Raw genomic sequence first — 19,168 nt, forward strand, 5'->3', positions numbered from 1 at the left:
TGAGTTGACAAGGCTGGTCTTGAACTCCCAAAGATCCACCTGTCTCTGCCTCCCAAGTGCTGGCATTAAAGGTGTATGCCACCCCCCCCCCCCCCGGCTGAGCCTGCGTCTTTTGTTTCTGACCAGAAGTGATGCTGGGCCCTGGAAGGTTTGTCGAGGTTGATTATCTGGCTGCAACAAGTATTAATTTATTAGCAGGAAAGATGAAGTCCCAGAACATGAGCTAATAAGAAGCAAATGTTCTCACCTTGTGCCATATGGAAGGCCCATGTCCCCTACAGAGAATTGCAGAGTGAAACCCATTACTGGGCTTGTCAGCAAACTGAAAAACAGAGATGCTGTCAGATACAGTGCGGAACAGTCACTTGTACTTCATCTTTAATATTAATCTCACTGTAAATCTTTATGTGTTATTTGACATCCCTGATGAACGGTTGAAATGTAAGATAGAGCATTTGATCCCCAGTATATGAGGAAAGAGTGAGCCAAGTTTGTAAAGTTGAATGATGATGATTTGATTTCAAAATTGATAATCCATAATGTGTCACTTGTCCTTGTCTTGGGTGGACTGACAAATCAGCACTTTATCAAACTTGTGATTATCAGTATAACACGCTACAAACACTATATGCATATATATTGCATTTTTTTTTTTGGTGGTTTTTCAAGACAGGGTTTCTCTGTGTAACAGCTCTGGCTGGCCTGGAACTCGCTTTGTAGACCAGGCTGGCCTTGAACTCAGAGATCCACCTGCTTCTGCCTCCCAAGTGCTGCACCACAACCAGCCTTCTACATTACATTTTATATACATACACAGAGATATTTGTACGACACATACAATGGAACCAAAATCTGTAGCTCCCTGGAGGTGGGAAGTACCTGGCAGAGCAGAGTACAGTACTGTATCTGGTTGACCCTTGACTCATTTATCATGACTCAGTCTCGGTGGCTGAATTCTGGGTGAGGAAGCTTCCTTCTTGACTAATGAACAAAGAAGGGTACCGCAGAGAGTTCTGAGGGTGAGCGAGGTCTAGAAAACACAGACTGTGTGATCCTGTAACCGGAAATGCTACGTGAAGTCAAGACCAAGAGTGGGAATTACCTGTTGGTTGTCACTTCCTTCCTTCTTTGGCCGCCTTAAGAACTTTGAACCCTCGGTTTCCACACTTCCTGCCACACCGTCCCTAGCTGTCTCTATTCTTGCAGAGAGGCAGATGAAAAAAAAAAAAAGGTCTGAATAACTGAATAAGGGTCTCGCTATGTATTCCTGATTGGCCTGGAACTTTCTATGTAGATCAAGTTGGCATTGAATTCACAGAAATCTGCCTGCCGCTGCCCCTTGAGTGCTGGGGTTAAAGAGACGCACCACCATGTTCAGCTGGTGGATGAAATTCTTTTTTTTTTTTTTTTTTTTTTTGGTTTTTCGAGACAGGGTTTCTCTGTGGCTTTGGAGCCTGTCCTGGAACTAGCTCTGTAGACCAGGCTGGTCTTGAACTCACAGAGATCCGCCTGCCTCTGCCTCCCGAGTGCTGGGATTAAAGGCGTGCGCCACCATCGCCCGGCAAATAACTTTTTTTTTTTTAAGATTTATTTATTTACTTATACAGTATCCTGCCTATAGGCCAGAAGAGGACACCAGATCTCATTACAGATGGTTGTGAGCCACCATGTGGTTGCTGGGAATTGAACTCAGGACCTCTGGAAGAGCAGTCAGTGCTCTTAACCACTGAGCCATCTCTCCAGCCCTGGATGAAATTCTTAATGGACAGAGATGAGTTCCCAGCCCTCAGGAGGCAGAGGCAGGAGGATCTTTGTGAGATCAAGGCCAGCCTGGTCTAAAAGAGCTAGTTCCAGGACAGGCTCCAAAGCTACAGAGTTTCCATGCTTGGTGACAGGAAAACAAATAGGGACAAGAAAAAAAATAGAATTCCCAAGTAACCACACGGGAAGAGAGTCCTGATCCCATACACTGTGTGTTCCTTTCTTCTCTGTTCTTTTCCACTAGTTAAAAGGTCTTCAGGGCATCTCTTCTCATCACAGAACAAGGACAACAGGAGCTATGTCGCCCCTGTGTGATGGGAGGAGGCAAGGATGGAAGGTGACTCAGTGCCCTACCTGATTTGACACATGCAGGCCTGTCTTGTGAAGACATCCTTCACCATAGATAATGATCCTTGGTTGGTTTTCTAAGAATTTTCATGAAATTTGGGTAGAGTTAGAAATTTTGTCTGCCAAGAGGGCTTGGCGTGGATTCCAGTACCCCCAGATAAACAGACAGCGAGGAGAGGTGGCTCAGCAGGTGAAACACATGACAAGCAAGCATGAAGACTGGAGGTCACATTCCCAGCACCTGTGCTAAGTGCGGGGCGGGCGTAGTAACCCACCTCTAATCCCAGATCCCAGGAAGGCAGAGAAAGGGGATTCGCAGAACAAGCTGGCGAGCTAGACAAGACATATCGGTGAGCTCTGACTTTAACAGAGAGACCCTGCCTCAGGGAATAAGTAGAAGACAGCCATGGGTCCCAGCATCAGTGCCAGCCTTGGGCTTCCACATGGAGATGTACATATTGTATATCCCAGCACTCGGGAGGCAGAGGCAGGAGGATTTTTGTGAGATCAAGGTCAGCCTGGTCTACAAGAGCTAGTTCCAGGACAGGCTCCAAAGCTACAGAGAAACCCTGTCTCGAAAAACCAAGAAAGAGATAGAGATAGAGATAGAGATAGAGATAGAGAGAGAGAGAGAGAGAGAGAGAGAGAGAGAGAGACTGGAAAAAAGTTTTATCCTCAGTCTGATACTCTCTTGTTAGGTGAACTTTTCCTTAAATGACACCAGCTTTATCAAACACTAGGGGGGAAATTTTTTTTCTTTCTTTACCCTTCTTTCTTTCCTCTTCCTCTGTCCCCACCTCTCTCCTTTGTTCTTCCTTCTTTTTAATTGCTATTATTATTATTATTATTATTATTATTATTATTACTATTATTACTGAGACAGAATCTTGCTATGTAGCCCTGACTGGCTTTGAACTTCCTCCTGCCTCAGCCACCCACTTCTGGATTACAGGTGTTACTTGGGAAGAGATCTTTGTATGTGCAGAAATTAGTGTTTGCTGATTAGGGAGCTGAGCTTGCAGTCCCATTTTTAAAAAAATTAAACAAGATGCCTTAAGATAATGCAAAAAAAAAAGTTAAGAACAGCTAGGTAGGAGTCATTTTGGACACCCACACTCACCGCAAAACAATCAAAGAAACAAACAAAAACCCCTGTACCTTTAGCTCACCTACTTATATATCCACATGTTTAAGATATAACTATATTCAAAGCACAGGCCTCCCGTGAGGGGGCCGCTCAAGCTCTAGGTTCCCAGAAGCAATGGAACAAACACCCCATTCATCCCCAGATGACACCAGCCAGTTTCTGTCTGGTCGGTGACCTAAAATGAGTTGGGGAACTTACTGTCTTCCGTTCATTTTTGCTTGTCCTCTGAGTTCAGCAGCAAAACTGATTTTTTTTAATATAGTTGATATTTTTATTATATTTAATTTGACGGAGGAACTAAATACATATTATAATGTATATATGTTTGTAATTTAATTATATGAAACAAATGATTAAGAGATAGGGTGAATATATAGGATTCTTAATAGACTTCCATTATCATGAAATAGAGGATTTATTTATGTCACTGGTACCTCATCTTTCCCTATAATTATTGGTGGTCCCGGTGGTGAGTTTTGAGGCAGGATCTCACTGTATGGCCCAGTCTGACCTTGAACTCCTGTACTCAAGCGATCCTCTGGCCTTAGCCTCCCAACCAACTGGAACTGTAGGCACACACCGGTGTACTCAGCTCAATTGATCGATTTTTAAGTGTCTTAAATACTTCAACATTTAAATTTCGTAGTAGAAATGTTGTATGTTCTTCTCTTGGAAGAATTTGGTTAGTTTTTCACCTTTGAACCAACAGCTCGACTGTGAAGCCCTGTCCCATGCCCTAGATGATCCCCAGTGGTATAAGAAGTTTCTCTTTGCGAAGGGCTATAAAGACTTCTTGTCCTTCCGGCCTTCTTCACGACGTGTTTTGTCGATTGTTTCCCTCATGTTCGCTTGCCAGCAATAAGCAAAAATATAGCTGGGGCTGTGTCAGAAACTTCACTGGCCACATTCATCCGTCCTCATCAGGGTTTCTTCAGTGGCGTCCCCATCCAGCGGCCATGCCAGCCAGCAGAAACAGCTAGTTGTTGTCTGCAGTGAAGAATGACTGGAAGCATGGTGCCTGTTTCTTTTCCTGTGAGCAACAATCCATCCATTTAACATTCTTTCGGTGCTCTTGAACTCTGTGGTAGGGCCTGTGTTCCCTGCTCAGTTGGGGCCAGTCCGAGAAATGCCGACCTTCCTGCCTGCTGCTGGCCCCATCAGTGTGGAGCAGGGACAGCCATCTGATGGCCTGGCTCTTCTGCCCAGAGCTAGTGACCTGCCACGCCAGCATCAGGCTGGACAATGCTAGGCTGGAGCAATCAAAATGATAAGAGATAAGGGTAATGACTATTATATTAGTAATTGCCCTCAGTAACTTAAGAAATGAGGCACGGGAAGATTGATCAACTTTCCTCCTTCTTCTGCTGCTGGGCCACAGTCTCCATTCCTTTTTTCTGGCCAAGTATATTGACTGATTTTGTAAACATTCCATAAAAGGTTGTATATTCCCTTTTTGTATATAAAATATGGTTTTTTGCTAATCAGAAACATATATTCACGTCTCTGTGCAGACAGTGTTTTGGAGTCTGTAGTCCTGGCTATCCTTACGTGTTTTTCATGCTGTGTTCTAGAGAGTTCTGAAAGGGTACATCACAGCCTACCATTATGATTGTCTGAGTCATCACGTACTTATTGTCTTTGATTTCCCTTTTTAATTTTGTGCCTTGTTTTTAGTGTAAAAAAGCTTACAATTTTTAGTACCTTTTCGTCTTTGTATCTATTCCACCGGAATTAGACTCCCATACCTATACAAAATAATCAAAGATTGGGGCCTTAATAAATAGAAATGCATTTTTCTCAAACATGGGAAGTCCAGGACTGGCTTCGTGGCCCCTTGATCGTCTGCGGTGCTGCTTCCTGTCTTCCTCTTCCGCCACCTTTAATATCCGGCAGTCGTTCTCCAAGTCACAGGTGTAAGACGGCACATGCGGCTCCCGCTCTCTCTCGCGTGCATTCCAGACAGGAAGAGAAAAAAAGAGGACTCTTCGTTGGAGAAGTTCCCAGATCAGTTCTGCCTCAGCAGGCCCGCCCACTACATCCCTAACCTCAACCTATAGCAGAAGACTGTAGGGCTGGGTTGTGACTCAGGGTGCAGTGTTTGCGGGCCACCCACAAGGCCCTCGGTTCAGTCCTCGGCACCACAAAGAAGAACAGGGAAGAGGAGTGGAGGAAGTGTTATTCCAAACACCCCGACACCTCAGATTAAACCAACACAACTGTATTCGACGGAGCATCCATGGGGCTCTGCCTTGAACCTCCGTCGTTTGTTCCTATTAAGTGCGCGTGGCCCTGAATTTCATCAGTACCACCGCCTCCACCTTGGATTGGCCTGGCATAGATCCCCCAGACGTTTACTTTATAACTCTTCTTGTCACTTTTTTGAGATAATTTCCTTGTACATATCTTAATTTTTTTAGCTCAGTCCCGCAGGTCTTTTGAAAGAGAAACCCATTCCAATGTATTTTTACTCCTGTTCCTTCATATGTTCGTTGGTTTTTAGATCTCATTGTTTCTCTTCTTCCTTCTTTATGTTTACTGACATGATCATTTCCCCGGGTATTTTTTCTATGTTACCCATCAGAGAATTCTCTTTTCTTCTTCTTTCTTTTTCTTGAAAATAAGCAAATCTAACCATGCACTCTTGACTCAGAGATTCTCCACCAATATGCCGAGGAACAATTGTAATTTAATTTTTCAGCCATGACACATAAGGTCACTGGAGATATTTGGTAATTAAGGAAGTTCATTTCCTCATTCCTTTTGACGTCATTCCCAGACAGCTATGGATCCCTCACCTCACCTACACTCTTAGAGGGAGCTAGATATGACCCCTGTCTGACCCAGCCAAGAAGACCTGCCCTTAATTCTTAGACTCCTTTCCAGGTCTTCCTAATGGAGGAAGAAGTTAAGTTTTTATCCCAGATTTCCAAAGGCCACAGGGAACCATGCTTATAATCCCAGAACTCTGGATGCTAAGGCAAGAACTGATGAGTGCAAGGCCAGTTCGGGCTGCCTTGTCTCAAAACAAACCGAAACGAAGCATCTACGTGAGCAGGAATGAGAAGTAGTGTTTATCCTTGTGCTCGGCTTTCTCTACTGAACGCAAACCGAGGGTCAGGAACAGTGAGACTGTGGGTGGGACATCTCGTGACTTGCTGTCTGTGTTGGCTTTTCTGACTGAGGAGAGCTTTAGGGTGGCTTCACGTTCCAGTCTGTCACGGTAAGGAAAGCACAGAAAGGTTTCTGGTGGCAGGAGTAGGTGCAGGCTGGTCACAATGGCAGCAGAAGAGAGGCAGAGAGGTGGACCAACAAGGAGCTGGAGATGGGCTGGGTCCCTCCGAGGCCCATTCCTAGTTGTTTATTGAAGAGAGCGAGAGAAGGAAGTGGCCGCTTTTTTAAAGGGAGAGAGACCACGCCCCAATGGGCTGGTATCTCAGCGGCTATAGGCTGGAGGAGCGGAAGGACCTCCCACAACACCTTATATCCTCTCTCTAGGCTCCACCGCCTAAAAAGTTCACAGCGTCCCTAAACACCATGACCAGCTAGGGCACAGGTGTTAAACATGTGACCTTGTCGGGCATTTTTCACATTCAAAACATTACAGTACCCTTATTACTTTTGCTTTTGTTTGTTGTTCTGGTGTGTGTGTGTGTGTGTGTGTGTGTGTGTGTGTGTGTGTGTGTGTGTAAGAGAGAGAGAGAGAGGTCTCACAGTGTAGCTCTGACTGATCTGGAACGCACTATGTAGACCAGGCTAGCCTCAAACTCACAGAGATAGATCCACCTACCTCTCCCTCCTAAGTGCTGGGATTAAAGGAGTACACCACCATCACCTGACTGTTTTTGTCCTTCTTGTTGTATTTTTAATGTTGCATTTAATAATAGACTTGCCCGAATGTGTATGGCTGAGTGGCGATCAGAAGACAATTTGTGAGAATCAGGTCAGTTCTTTCCTTTTGCCATCTGAGTCCCAGAGATGGGCATCAGGCTTGGCAGCAAACACCTTTACCTGATGAGTCATCTTGCTGCTTCTGCATTTGATCTCTAAGGGGTTGAAAACTTTCCATGGAAGGTCTGTGTAACTGTCGGTTTTGGCTCTTTCAGGAACTTACTTGCATGGGAAATGTAGCTTTATGTTACTCAGTGAAATCGCCGATCTCTTTTCTTTGCTTTCTATATTTTTTGAGTGTAATGCTTGTGAAGGAAGCCTTTTGTCTCTTGTCTGGTTCCCAATTACACCTTCCACTTCATGCCTCAGCAGTATGCTTGTTCCCAATAGCAATCAAGGATCCTAAAATTAACCAAATGCTTCAGTGTTACCAGTTAGATAGGAAAGCTTCTAGCTTTTTTTTTTTTAACCACAGGAACAGTATAAATGGAGAAATTCAACTTTTATTAAAGCCATACAGCTTTTACCCAACTTCTCTCTTCTCATTTGTTTTTCTTAAGGTATTTTAGATCGCGTATAAGTATGATTTGACTGTAAATGGATGTAGACTTTGGTAAGTCTTAGAATGATGATTCCATATAGCAAACTGCACTCTGAGAAAACATTTAGTAATATATATGAAATAAGTAAATAACCTGCATGTACGAGAAGCCGTGCACTCTGAAATTCACAGGTTATGATATCTGCCCCTGTATAACAGTCAGTATAACAGTTGCAGTAGGACAATCCTACCCCAACCCCATAGTGTCTGCCACTCCCCAAAGTCCCTGTGTCACCAGAAAAGAGGGTCTGAGAACCAGTTCCATGGCTGGGAATGACTGCCTTCCCAACACCACCGACTTCCTCAACAATTCAGGCAGAGAGGCCATGTCTCAGAAGAGAATAGTTAATAAATGAGTAAAAATTTCAAGCTACCACGTCTCCCTTTAAGTATTTTCTCTCTGGTCTGACTGTGAAGGGAACTTGGCTTCCTACCAGCCTCAGGAGAAGTGGGAAAGCTTTGGGAGTAAGAAAGAAAGTGTCTGCTGAAAATAGAATTAATTAGAGGAAAATAAAGATGGATAAGCTTGCTATCAGATTTGAACATTAAGGTGTGTTTCGATATCTCATATGGCTACTACTAATATCTACTAAAAACTAAAGCTTCAGGAGCTGAGAATGTGTTTAGCATGTGCAAGGTCCTAGCCTCCCTCTCGGGTACTAAACACAGAGTCCAGATGTGGTGGTGTTTGCCTGTAATCCCAGCACTCTAGAGGCCTAGGAGAGGTGGGTCAATGCAGGTTTAAGACCAGGCTGGTCTACAATGGGAGTTCCAGGCCAGCTAGAGCTACCTAGTAAGACCATCTCAAAGACAAACTAAGGCTCTCAAGATTGGCTTTATATCTACAGTTGTCAAATGTTTGATGATGAGTTTGGGGTTTTTGTCTGTCAGTTTGTTTACTATTCTTTTTATTTTTGGTGTATTTAACACAGACAACTGAAGTGTAAATCTAATTAATCTTTATCAAAAAAAGAAAAGAACCCACAGGAGTCAGATACTAAGGCAAAAACTTAAAAGATCAGAGAAGCATAGAGAACCACAATCCCTTCCTATCTCTTCTGTTCCTCTGTCCAAAAAGGCCAAGATCCTGTCTAGGCCCCGCCTTATCACTTCCTGTCTCCTCTCTCTACAGACCTCCAGACCTCTATGGTTAACTAGTGGCTAGCTCTACCCTTTGACTTCAAACAAGCTTTATTTGTCAGAACACAAAATACCACACAACAGACAAGCGCTTTAGAGTGATTAACTCCTCTGGAAGGCAGCCCCCTAAAAGGGGCTTCATAAATCAATAGTATTATTCAAAACTGGCCCAAGTCTAATAACATTAATGACACATTTCAAACCCGCACACAAATCCAATGGCTCACACTTTGGTTGAACTTGGAAGAGACATAGGCTCATGCAGTTTCATAAGTAGCGTTTTAAAATGGACATTGAACTATTCAGTGAGAGATGCTAGTACTTAAGCTGAGCCAGTGGTTCTTTAGTTATTTGGTTTTTTGTCCATTTTATAAAATCTAGGTATTTTTACTTTCCTGGCATTTGGTCCCAGAGAACTAGATGGGAAATCAGATGTAAACTCATCCCTGGAATATACAACTTATTTATTTCCTTGTGTCTCTTGTTTTTGTTTCTTGGTTCTTTTATTAGCTAAGAGAGAAGAAAGCCAGAAACTATACTGAATGTTTTCTAAAAGCACCTTAAGCAAGGTCCGTGTTTGAAAGACTTCTAATGTATCATCTAGGATTCTCTGATAAGCAGGAGTGCGGTCTTTGCTAAGAACAAATTCAGAACGAAGACTACAAATAAGTGGTTTGTTCTAAGAGACCATATTCTAGTATCACCGCTGTGAAATTTCTCACACGAGGCGTGCCATTTCTCATCTTACCCGCTGGCCCCAACTTAGTGATGATACACGCTTAGAACTGTGTCCATTGAGTGTGCTACAACACACTTGTCATGGTCTGAAAACAGCACAAGAAAAGTCCTGAAATTGAAGTGGGGTCTGAATGTGTTTCTTCCCATGAATCCCGGGTGATTGACATGACAGTAGCGTGCTTTGTGACTTCTTTGGGGTTGGTTTGCTTAGATTACAATCAGGTTTTAAGGTGACTATGGGGGCAAGTACGCACTATCAGGAAAATGGGAAGTGGCTTTGCTACTCAAATAAAATTAAATTCTAAGAAATAAAATCCTTAAAGGGACTGATTATAGAGAAGAGGAGAGACAATACCTTATCGTTAAAAATCAATCAGATATTCACTAAGTGCCTCTCCAAGGGTTCCTAACATTTCAGTCATTGGCAGTTCTTGGATTACACAATACTTTCTCATGCATTATCTTACTTGATCTTCCCAACAGGCAGAAGGCCAGAGAGGGTTCTAAAGATGAGGAAATTGCATCTCAGACTTAAGTGCTCCTCAAGACCTCCACCGAGCCGGAGTTGGGTGTGCGCACGGGCGGGCTGGTGGGTGTCTCCAAACACTCTGTCCTCTGTCCCTCTGACCTCCACCAAGGACTGTGACATATTGTCTGCATGAAGGAGTCCAAAGGAGTAAGATTACGATCCTGACTCTCAGGGAGTGTATGGTCAGTTGGGAAAGTAAAAGTTTGCCAGTGAACCAAACAAAAGACTTTTAGTTGTTAATCTGGAGGTGGTAAGCACAACAGTTGGGTTATTATTTTAATTGGAAAGCAAGGTGCTATCAGTTCTACCCTGTGCCCTGAAAATGAATACAAATAAAATGGATTTTCTAGTATTTTCCAGCCAGGCCATCAGTGTCTTTGGGAGAAGCTCCTCACCAGGAGGAAAGCCAGTGAGCACAGTCTTGTCCAGGCTCATAGGGCAGGTGGATATTTGGGGTCCTGGAGTTCTTATTCCCTCTGTTGTGTTTGTGCTAAGGACTCAGAACCTGTGGGAGGTCATTCTGGCCACTGTTTGGCCCTTTAAACCGTTAGAGAGGGCTCAGTTTTAGGGCGAGGGCTATCTGCAGGGGCGTCCAATCTCTTGACCTTGCAATGTGATGGTGTCATCCACAAATACTGTAGGCCACATCCATGGCTATCTTGGTTTCACACGGCCTATAGAACACAGGTTGGACACGGCCAAGAAGCAGAAAATGGACTTGTCTGAATTTAAAGTGACTGTGGACATGAAGGGGCTGCAGAAACTGGTCATTTCCGTTTTCTAATGTCCCAGTGCTCAGACCTAACATTTTCCAAGGTCGTATTTGTCTCAGAAGCAAAATTCCAAGTATCTGTTCTTTGTCTTTTCAGCAGAGCTGGTCTGTACTGAGACAGCATGGTCTGGTCACTGTGTGTCCCTGCCTTTATCTGTGTCACTGAGAGGCACTCTGCCTGGGAGGCCCCCTGGGGACTACCAAAGCTTCCGTGAGCAGCTGGCCATTGGGGTTTTACAGAAAGTGCCAGTGCCTAGCCAGGTTCAGCAGCCTCATAGACAATCCCAAGTACTTGTCTTCCAGATGCTCATTTGTAAAGTGGCCTTGGACCAGCATAGGGGTTATGCCGCAAGACTCGGCCTGCTGTCAGGGAGGCCTTAAACAGCATATGTGGGCTGTTAGGCACCATGCTGAGCACACATGACAAGAGGAAACCCTTTGGAGGTACCATCAGTTACCTCCACCTCTTCACACTGAGCACCAAGTGCCCACGTGAGTGCAAGCCTATGGGCGATCAAGCCCGAGCATCCGGTCATGCCCACCACACCATTCATATCCACAAAGTTTCACCCTTTGGGGACAGAAATGGATTCATGCTGCGTCAGCCCAGCTTCCCTTCCCTCCTGTGGTTGTGAGCATAGCCTCTGGGAGTGGTTCTCTTACACACTAGCTGTGCAGCCTTGGAAAGTTATCAGAGAATTCTTGATACCTTCCATCCCTGATATGTGGCACCATGATAATCGTAACAGCATCCTCTAAAAAGTTCCTGGACGTGATTGTCCCGGTGGAGAGCCGAGATGTGTTCTGGGCTGTTTAAGTGTTTGTTCTTTTCAGTCGCTCATCCGCTGCCCCCCTGAGAGTCTGCTCTGGAGACAGCACATGTGAGACAATGCCATAGGTGCCCTCAGCGGGTGCACGGTTTGTGTGACACATTACTGCATACCTTGTTTGCCCAACAGGTGGGAAGAACCCAGCACGAAGCGCGGAACATACTCCAGCCTTGGGGAAAGACGTGAGGATATGGAAAATTTCAATCAAATGATGCCGTGGAACAGCGTCGGCACACAGTGAGTGCCCAGTGCCACAGAGGCATTTTCTGCTTTAATTGTTAGGCTGGCAGAGTGGATGCTGAGACCGCGCGTGTGGCCGGAGGTTGAGGGCGAGGAGGTGGAGGTGCTCCTGGGGAAGTCTTCCAAGAGGCAGTATCCTTGAGCTCGGCTCTGCTCCGTGAGTAGGCGTTCGCCAGTGAGAGAAGAGTGTTCCAGGCAGAAGGAACATTGTGTGCAGAGTTAGGGAGGCGTGAAACAGCACAATACACTCGGGGAACTCCAAGCAGGCAAGGAACAAGTGGCGCCCCATCCTCACTGAGACATGCAGTGTGCGTTTGTTAAATGAGTATTAGAGGCTGGGAAATGAAACATTGCTTGATCATTCTGGCCTGTAGCATTAACCAAACAACCATTGGGGTTGAAGCAGCTTTTAATTTTTTTATTGTTCCGTGTGGTTCTTGCCCAGTGCAATCTCGGTACTGTGTCAATTCCCCTTTTTTCTTTCTTTCCTTTCCTTTTTTTTTAAAATTAAAGTAGGGTTTCATGTAGCCCAAGCTGGTCTCAAATTTCCTATGTAACCAAAGATAACCTTGACTTCTCGTCTTCCTGCCTCTACATCCCAAGTGCTGAGATTCCAGGCATGTGCTAGCCATGCCCAGTTTTATTTGGTGATGACGTTCCAAATTTGGGCTTGCTAGGCAAACATTCTATCCACTGAGCCCTATCCCCAGCCCCTTCTTATCTCCTGTTATGAGTAAGCTAGTTTTCTCCCTTCCCCACTCCCCGGAGTGATGGAGATGAGCTGCCGTGAAGCTACTGGCATCCCAGAGTGGGTACTAACGCCTTTGTGGGTAATGCATTTCTTTAGATAAAAGGTCAGCAAAACCTGGTCTCGGGGCCAGACACAGTGTACTACCTGGGGCTGGGTGACCTAGGATACCACCGGTTAGGACATTTCATCCCTGCTGTATGCAATCACTCATCCTCCCACGGGTTGGCCGACACGCTCAGCCAGCAGTGGCAGGTTCAAGAGAGAAAGTGGAAGTACACACTTGAGGCTCAGCTTGGATTCAGCACAGTTACTTCTGTTCCTTTCTGGTAGCCAGAGAGACAGGGGGGTGGGGGGGGGGGCAAGAGGCCAGCGTGGACTGGAAGGGTCTGGAAATGGGCTCCAGTTCTTGATTAGAGCCGGTGCTTAGTGACACTGCAAACAGCAGGAGGACCGGAGGGACAGAACCAGGGCCGTGTTTGAAATCACAAGCAATCATAATCCAAAGCAGCATGCATTCCAAGCACGGATTTTTTTTTTAAATGTCATCTCTGTGGTCTCAAGTGGAAAGATGTATTCATCATACATGTCTGCTCAGCCCCACCCACAGCTATGAATCATGGGTGTCTTCTACTGAGGAGACCATTATCCTCTAGTACATGACAGATACAGAGGAGGGGTAAAATGAGGCTTGTCGCATGAGACCCAGACCCCCATTCAAGTACCACCTGATGAATTTCACCGGGGGAACCAGGCATGATTTTAACCCGTTAAAGGTATAAAGCAAATCATTATCACAGACGCACCCGGTGATGGACACTGAACAGCTGTGGGGGCTAATGTCTAAGCAGACCTACACTGGATGTTCTTGCCGTCATTCTATGCTCCACTACTGTTACAGGTGCTGTTGGAATTGGCACTGTTGCTGCTACATATAGATGGGACTGAAGTGACAGCCATCATTAACCATTTGATGGCTTTCCCAACTCCATTTAGGTCTCTCTCTCTTCCCCTTCCTCTTCCCCTCCCCCTCCATGGTCTATGTATGTGTTTGTAGGGCACATGGACATGTGTGAGGAGCTCAGAGGTAGACATTGAATGTCTTCCGCAATTACTCCCCCCTCCCGTTACTTTTTGAGACAAGGTGTCTCTGAATCTGGAACTCACCGGTTTGGCTAGATGGACAGGCAAGTGAGCTCCAGGAAGCCTCCTGTGTCTGCCGCCCCACCACTGGGGTTAGGGATACATGCCATCATGCCTGACTTTAACAGGGTACTGGGCATCCAATCCCAGGTCCTGATGCTCACACAGCAGGCATCTTACCAGCTGAGCTACCTTCCTAACCCCCTTTCCTCCTCGGATCACCATGTAGCCCTGGTTAGCCTCAAACTCGTGGAATCCCCCACTGCAGCCTCCCAGGTGTTAGGATTATAGGCAGGAGCTGTCGTGTGGTTTCTTTTAAAGCTTATTGCCAGAAAATTTTAACTGTTAGCAAATTTGTCTCAATAAGTAATGTGTAATATAAGTAACAATAAGGATGTCGAAAACCTCCCAAAGGCGTCCTTTCCCTGGGACCAGGGCATGTCAGAAGACAGAACTCACAGGTAGCGTCTGTTTCTTAAGAATGTTCTGAAAAGTGAAAAACGAAAACAAAACTTCCAAACAATTCAGACAGAAACCACATGGCTTCGGTCTGAAAATATTCTTTCTGTTCCCAAGCCGCTCGGGGTCCTTGGGCATCTGCAGGATCCCGATGCCTTGACACCAACTTCCATGGAGTTGTTGCCATCAGCCTTCTGTAGGAGCAGCATCCGTGGGTGGAAGGAACATGCCAGATCTCAGAGAACTATTCGATGCCTGTTGACTCAGGCAGCAGGACCAGCTGTGAGTTGGAACGTATTTTTACGTAGCTACAGTGGAAAGGAACAGAGCTGTTGATGTTAGTGCCAAGGTGGGGACAGAACCTGCTGGGATATTTGTGGATGATTTGGTTTGAGGGGGGGCGGACAGGAAGATCGGTTGTCTTGGGAGGTACAGCTGAAGACTCTAAACTCAGAATTTAACTCTGGACACACTGGCACACGTGCCTGTAATCCCAGCACTTGGGAGGTGGAGGAAGGAGGGTCAGGAGTTCAAGGCCAGCCTGCCTAGTTGAGACACAGTCACAAACAAACAAAACCGTTTATTTGGGCAAGTCACATAAAGATGGAATGATAAACCTACCAGGTAGTGCTTTCAAGATTAGACCCCAACAAATACTTATTTCTTTCATGTTTGTGTATCTCCACCTTAGGAATGTTTAAAAAAAAAAATCCTGCCAGCCAGCTGCCCCTGGAAAGACCTCAAGTAGGATAAACTTCCTGTTCAGGGGGAGGGAGCAGGGGCTGTCACCTCTGCCGCCCCTCCCCTCCTCCCAGCTCTCCTTCCTGCCTTTGGAGGAAGCCTGTGTGTTCTCTCAGACCTACCTTGGCATTCCTTGATGTCTTAGAGAAGCAGATGACCCTGGCTGAGCGAGACAATCAGCAGAACAGCAGCTCTTGATGCTGCCTTTGGAAATTTCCATTCTTTGCTTGCGGCTCTGAAAAAAAAAAAAAAAATCTAAAGAGCCCAGTAGCTGGGAAATTTCCACAATGGAAAATTTTAACATATTCTTTAGCTCTAAACTATGCAGGTTTATAGACATTATTTTTTCCCCTTCTGGTGATTTCCTTCTTTAAACGACAATTTATGAACATGGTACCACTAGAGCTGCGGGAACAGGAGGGCACGATGACCCAGGGGGTGGGCGTAGCTCGCTTAACAGGAGGCTGTGCTGTATAAATGTGTGACCACTCAGCACACAGGAGCACAGAGATCACCAAGAGGCATACTGGGTGGGAACTCATCCAGAACAGAGCTAGCCTGCCCAGGAGCACTGCAGGGAGATCTATGTTAGAACCTTGAAGTGCAAAGTGCACCATACAACTTGGGAACCCGACACGGTGAGTCACCTTGCCAGCCGAAGCAACCTCCAGCAGATAGATCCTGAACCTCGATCTGAGCTGTAGGCTCTGATGCAGTAGGTTGAGGGTGGGACCTGGCCTGCACTGCCAACTGAGGATGCTCTCCAAGTGATGCTGACGCTGCCCTTCTGAGGCCCACAGTGTGCTGTATAGCGAGACCTTCGTCAGCATGCAGCCGGTGCCCTGGTGGCTGAACAGTGCCAGAGGGTGGCTGGAGGTGAGCTCAGGTTACACAGCGGAGGTCTCAGAACAGAACTGCAAAGTCCTCTGGAGAGATGTTTCACCTCAGTCTGGATCGAGGGGCTCTATTAGAATGTAGGGGTGCGCGGAGTTGCCAGAAGCCTTGGCTTGGAGAATTCTAGAAATCAGGACCTTTCCAGAGAAACCCATGTTCAGCTGGTGATGATTCCTAAGCTGGGCCTATTTCGTGCATGTTGCTGCAGCATTGAGGAGTGTGGGTGAATGGCTGATGAGCCAGTCCCCAACTCCTAGGGAAGACTCTTACCCAGCGTCCTGTTAGGAGAGGCTTCCAGAGAGGCCTTGCTGCCGCTCTTGTTCACTATTACTGAAATAAAAGTTCAAAGGGAATTGGAGATTTTCTTAGCAGCTATCTCGCCTGTGAGGGGGGGACCATTAATCTAGGGTGCTCCTGCCTTGTGATCTCCAGGTCTGCTCTGTACATTTTTTTTTTAAGGCAGCGCTTGTCCTAGCTTTCACCTCCCATGGAGTTGGGGTTGGGGCAGTTTATTGGTTCTGACTTCAGACTTTTGCAATGAAAGTTCCACAGAGAACCGTGTGGAAGGGAAGGTGGAGGTCCCAGACGACAGCATGCAGATGTGACTGAAGTCAGAGGGTAGCAACCGCGAGCTGGATCTGGTGACACGAAGCATCACGTGTCTGTCCTACTATGCTAGCTCCCACTGAGTGTTGTGAAATCCTCCGAGTCTTTCTGGATGGCGTGGGGATTTGAACATCCGGGAATTGGTTGATGACTCTTCCTTGGGATGCTTTCACCCTGAAGCAAGGTGTGACTCAGCATTGAAAGGGCATCCTGATGGCTTCGGTAGAGGAGACCAGATTGGTTTCCTTCACAGGAGGCTTGATGAGTCACTATTCACCTTAGAGCCCTCTTAGGACCTGCAGTTTGTTTTTTTTTTGGTTTTTCGAGACAGGGTTTCTCTGTGGCTTTGGAGCCTGTCCTGGAACTAGCTCTGTAGACCAGGCTGGTCTCGAACTCACAGAGATCCGCCTGCCTCTGCCTCCCGAGTGCTGGGATTAAAGGCGTGCGCCACCATCGCCCGGCTCAGAACCTGCAGTCTTAAGACGTGTGCTTGATCCTTTTGTCGTCCCCTTCTGTATTGAGGGGAGTGCTTTTGTTTCCTGCTTAGGTGAGACCCACATCACAACGTTCACCAGTTTAAAGGCAGCAGCACAGAGGCCTTTAGCATCTTTGTGACATTGCACAACCTCCCCTTGTATCCAGTTCCCAGACATTTTTATCACCCCCAAAGGGAAGCCTCGTATCCATTAAGCGGCTTCGGCCTGGTGCTCGCTCCCTCCTTCCGGAACCTGGCCACCACCCGTTTCCTTTCTGTCTCCATGGTTCCCAGGGATGGATCGTTCACATACATGAATCCCAGCCATAGGTGGCCCTTCATTAAACCGCATTTCCTTCAGAATGAACACTGTGGGTATAAGGAAATGCGACGTTATCGAGTGTTTATCACATGAGGCATGAAACCATCACGAACAAGTAGACACCATATTATACAGATGAGAAAATGGAGATTCAGAGGCTTGCCTGAGGCCCGTTCCTTTTGGCCAAGCGGCAAAGAGGCTTCTCTGGCCAGGCCCGCTTTCGCTAGCGCTTTTCCCAGTTGCTGTAGCTACAGCTCAGCTCCATCTCCTTGCAGACAGATGGGTAGATACTGCTTCTCAAGTTTAACAACTTCACAGAGCCTTCCCTCGAATTCTGAATGCAGTGTTAGTTGCTTACAGCTGCTTTCTCTCTAGCCGTGCAGCGAGTCCAGGCAAACTCTTTTGAAGAGCTCATTAAAACTGCTAAAATAAAGTCTTAGAAGCAGGTGCATTCATTAGCAGAAAACGCAGACGATTATGTTAATATCGCATTCAGGTGACAAATTTAAAGGCATCAAAATCACGAAGGATAAAAGACTTTTTCAAGGCTAGAGCTACCTTCTTCCTCTGTGGGGCTCTTTGCTCGGAGAAGCATGTGGTTGACGACAGCTGTCCGAAGTGGGGAACCCTCAGTGTTGGTTCACAGAAAGAAGGCTGTCCTGGGATACCATGTTCCTTTTTAGGGTTTCTTGGGTATCTGGTTATGAAGAGAAAGATAAAGAGTTGCCCACAACCTTCCTGCTGGATCTAGCACTCCATCAATAACTTCCTGTCCACTGGTCTCCAAGAAGAGAGGATGCTAAAGGAGCTGGTTCAGATATATCAACAGGCTGGGGAGGTAGCACAGTAGCATGGCTGCGTACCCAGACCCTGGCTCCCTGAACTCAAAGAGTAGGTTGTTGTAGGCAATGATTTTTAGTTTGGACCAAACATTATTTTTATTTTGCTCTTTTTTTTTATTCAGAAAACAGTGATCTTGAAATAAGACTTCAAAGTTTTTATTTTGAGGTATACATATTTTTGTTTTTCCCACATTTTCTCTAATGGATTTTCAGTTTTGAAATAAAAATATTATTTATTAGCTTATAGTTTTTAAGTATTTTAAAATGACAAAGGAATACCTTGCTTTTGTATCATCAATTGAATGTCCCTAGAAAATTGGGATGATATTTAATTGCCTGGGATATGAAATCTGGACAAGAAATGCTCCCAATTCTGGCCCTTTTCCCAGCTCTAGGGTATTTGTGGTCATGTTGGTTTTTCCTTTGGAAAAGGAGAGACAAATATGTCTAGGTATCAAGTTGCTTGATAAAAAAAATAATTGGGCAATAGATTATTGTATTTTATCAGGCAAGTGAGCATACACTGAAGGGATGCACCTGCCACTTAGAAAGGAGACAAAACTAAGAGGCTTTTATAGGACACGTGTACTTGGTATTTAAATTTTAAGTTATACACTCACTGTTGGAAGAAAACTTTTGACTAGCTACTTCCCCCCCCCCCGAAAAAAAGTACTTAAAATGTCTATTTTTTTTGATTGTAGAGCATAAATACCGAAGCTTCAACACACTCACAGGGCATGTTTATTGGGCATGTATGTGTGTGTAGTATGTGTGCGTGTGAGCGTGCACTTGTGCACACCCACACATACAGATAGGAAGTGGATCAACGTAACAAGCTGAGAGACTGTTTGTGTCTATGGTAACCCTGCCTTTGCCTCCGTTCCTCCTCAGGTCTCCCTTTTTCCTTCCCCTGCACACTTCTGCTCCTCTCTCTCTTCACCTCC

General features: G+C 45.7%; 1 protein-coding gene across 4 annotated transcripts in view; it reads left to right on the top strand.

Moving 5' to 3' along the window:
• LOC106144314 overlaps positions 1–19,168 on the top strand; it is a 168,156-nt gene that overhangs the window by 53,763 nt on the left and 95,225 nt on the right. For all 4 annotated transcript variants that reach the window (XR_003378558.1, XR_001229379.2, XR_003378559.1 and 1 more), the window contains exon 3: positions 11,884–11,991. Coding sequence is in view for 1 of the 4 variants with exons in the window: in XM_026788557.1 (XP_026644358.1) it covers positions 11,945–11,991 (47 nt within the window). In the remaining 3 variants the exon portion in view is untranslated. The remainder of the gene's footprint in view (positions 1–11,883; positions 11,992–19,168) is intronic.

The sequence above is a fragment of the Microtus ochrogaster genome, unplaced genomic scaffold (genome assembly GCF_000317375.1).
Source record: "Microtus ochrogaster isolate Prairie Vole_2 unplaced genomic scaffold, MicOch1.0 UNK4, whole genome shotgun sequence".
Lineage (NCBI taxonomy): Eukaryota > Metazoa > Chordata > Mammalia > Rodentia > Cricetidae > Microtus > Microtus ochrogaster.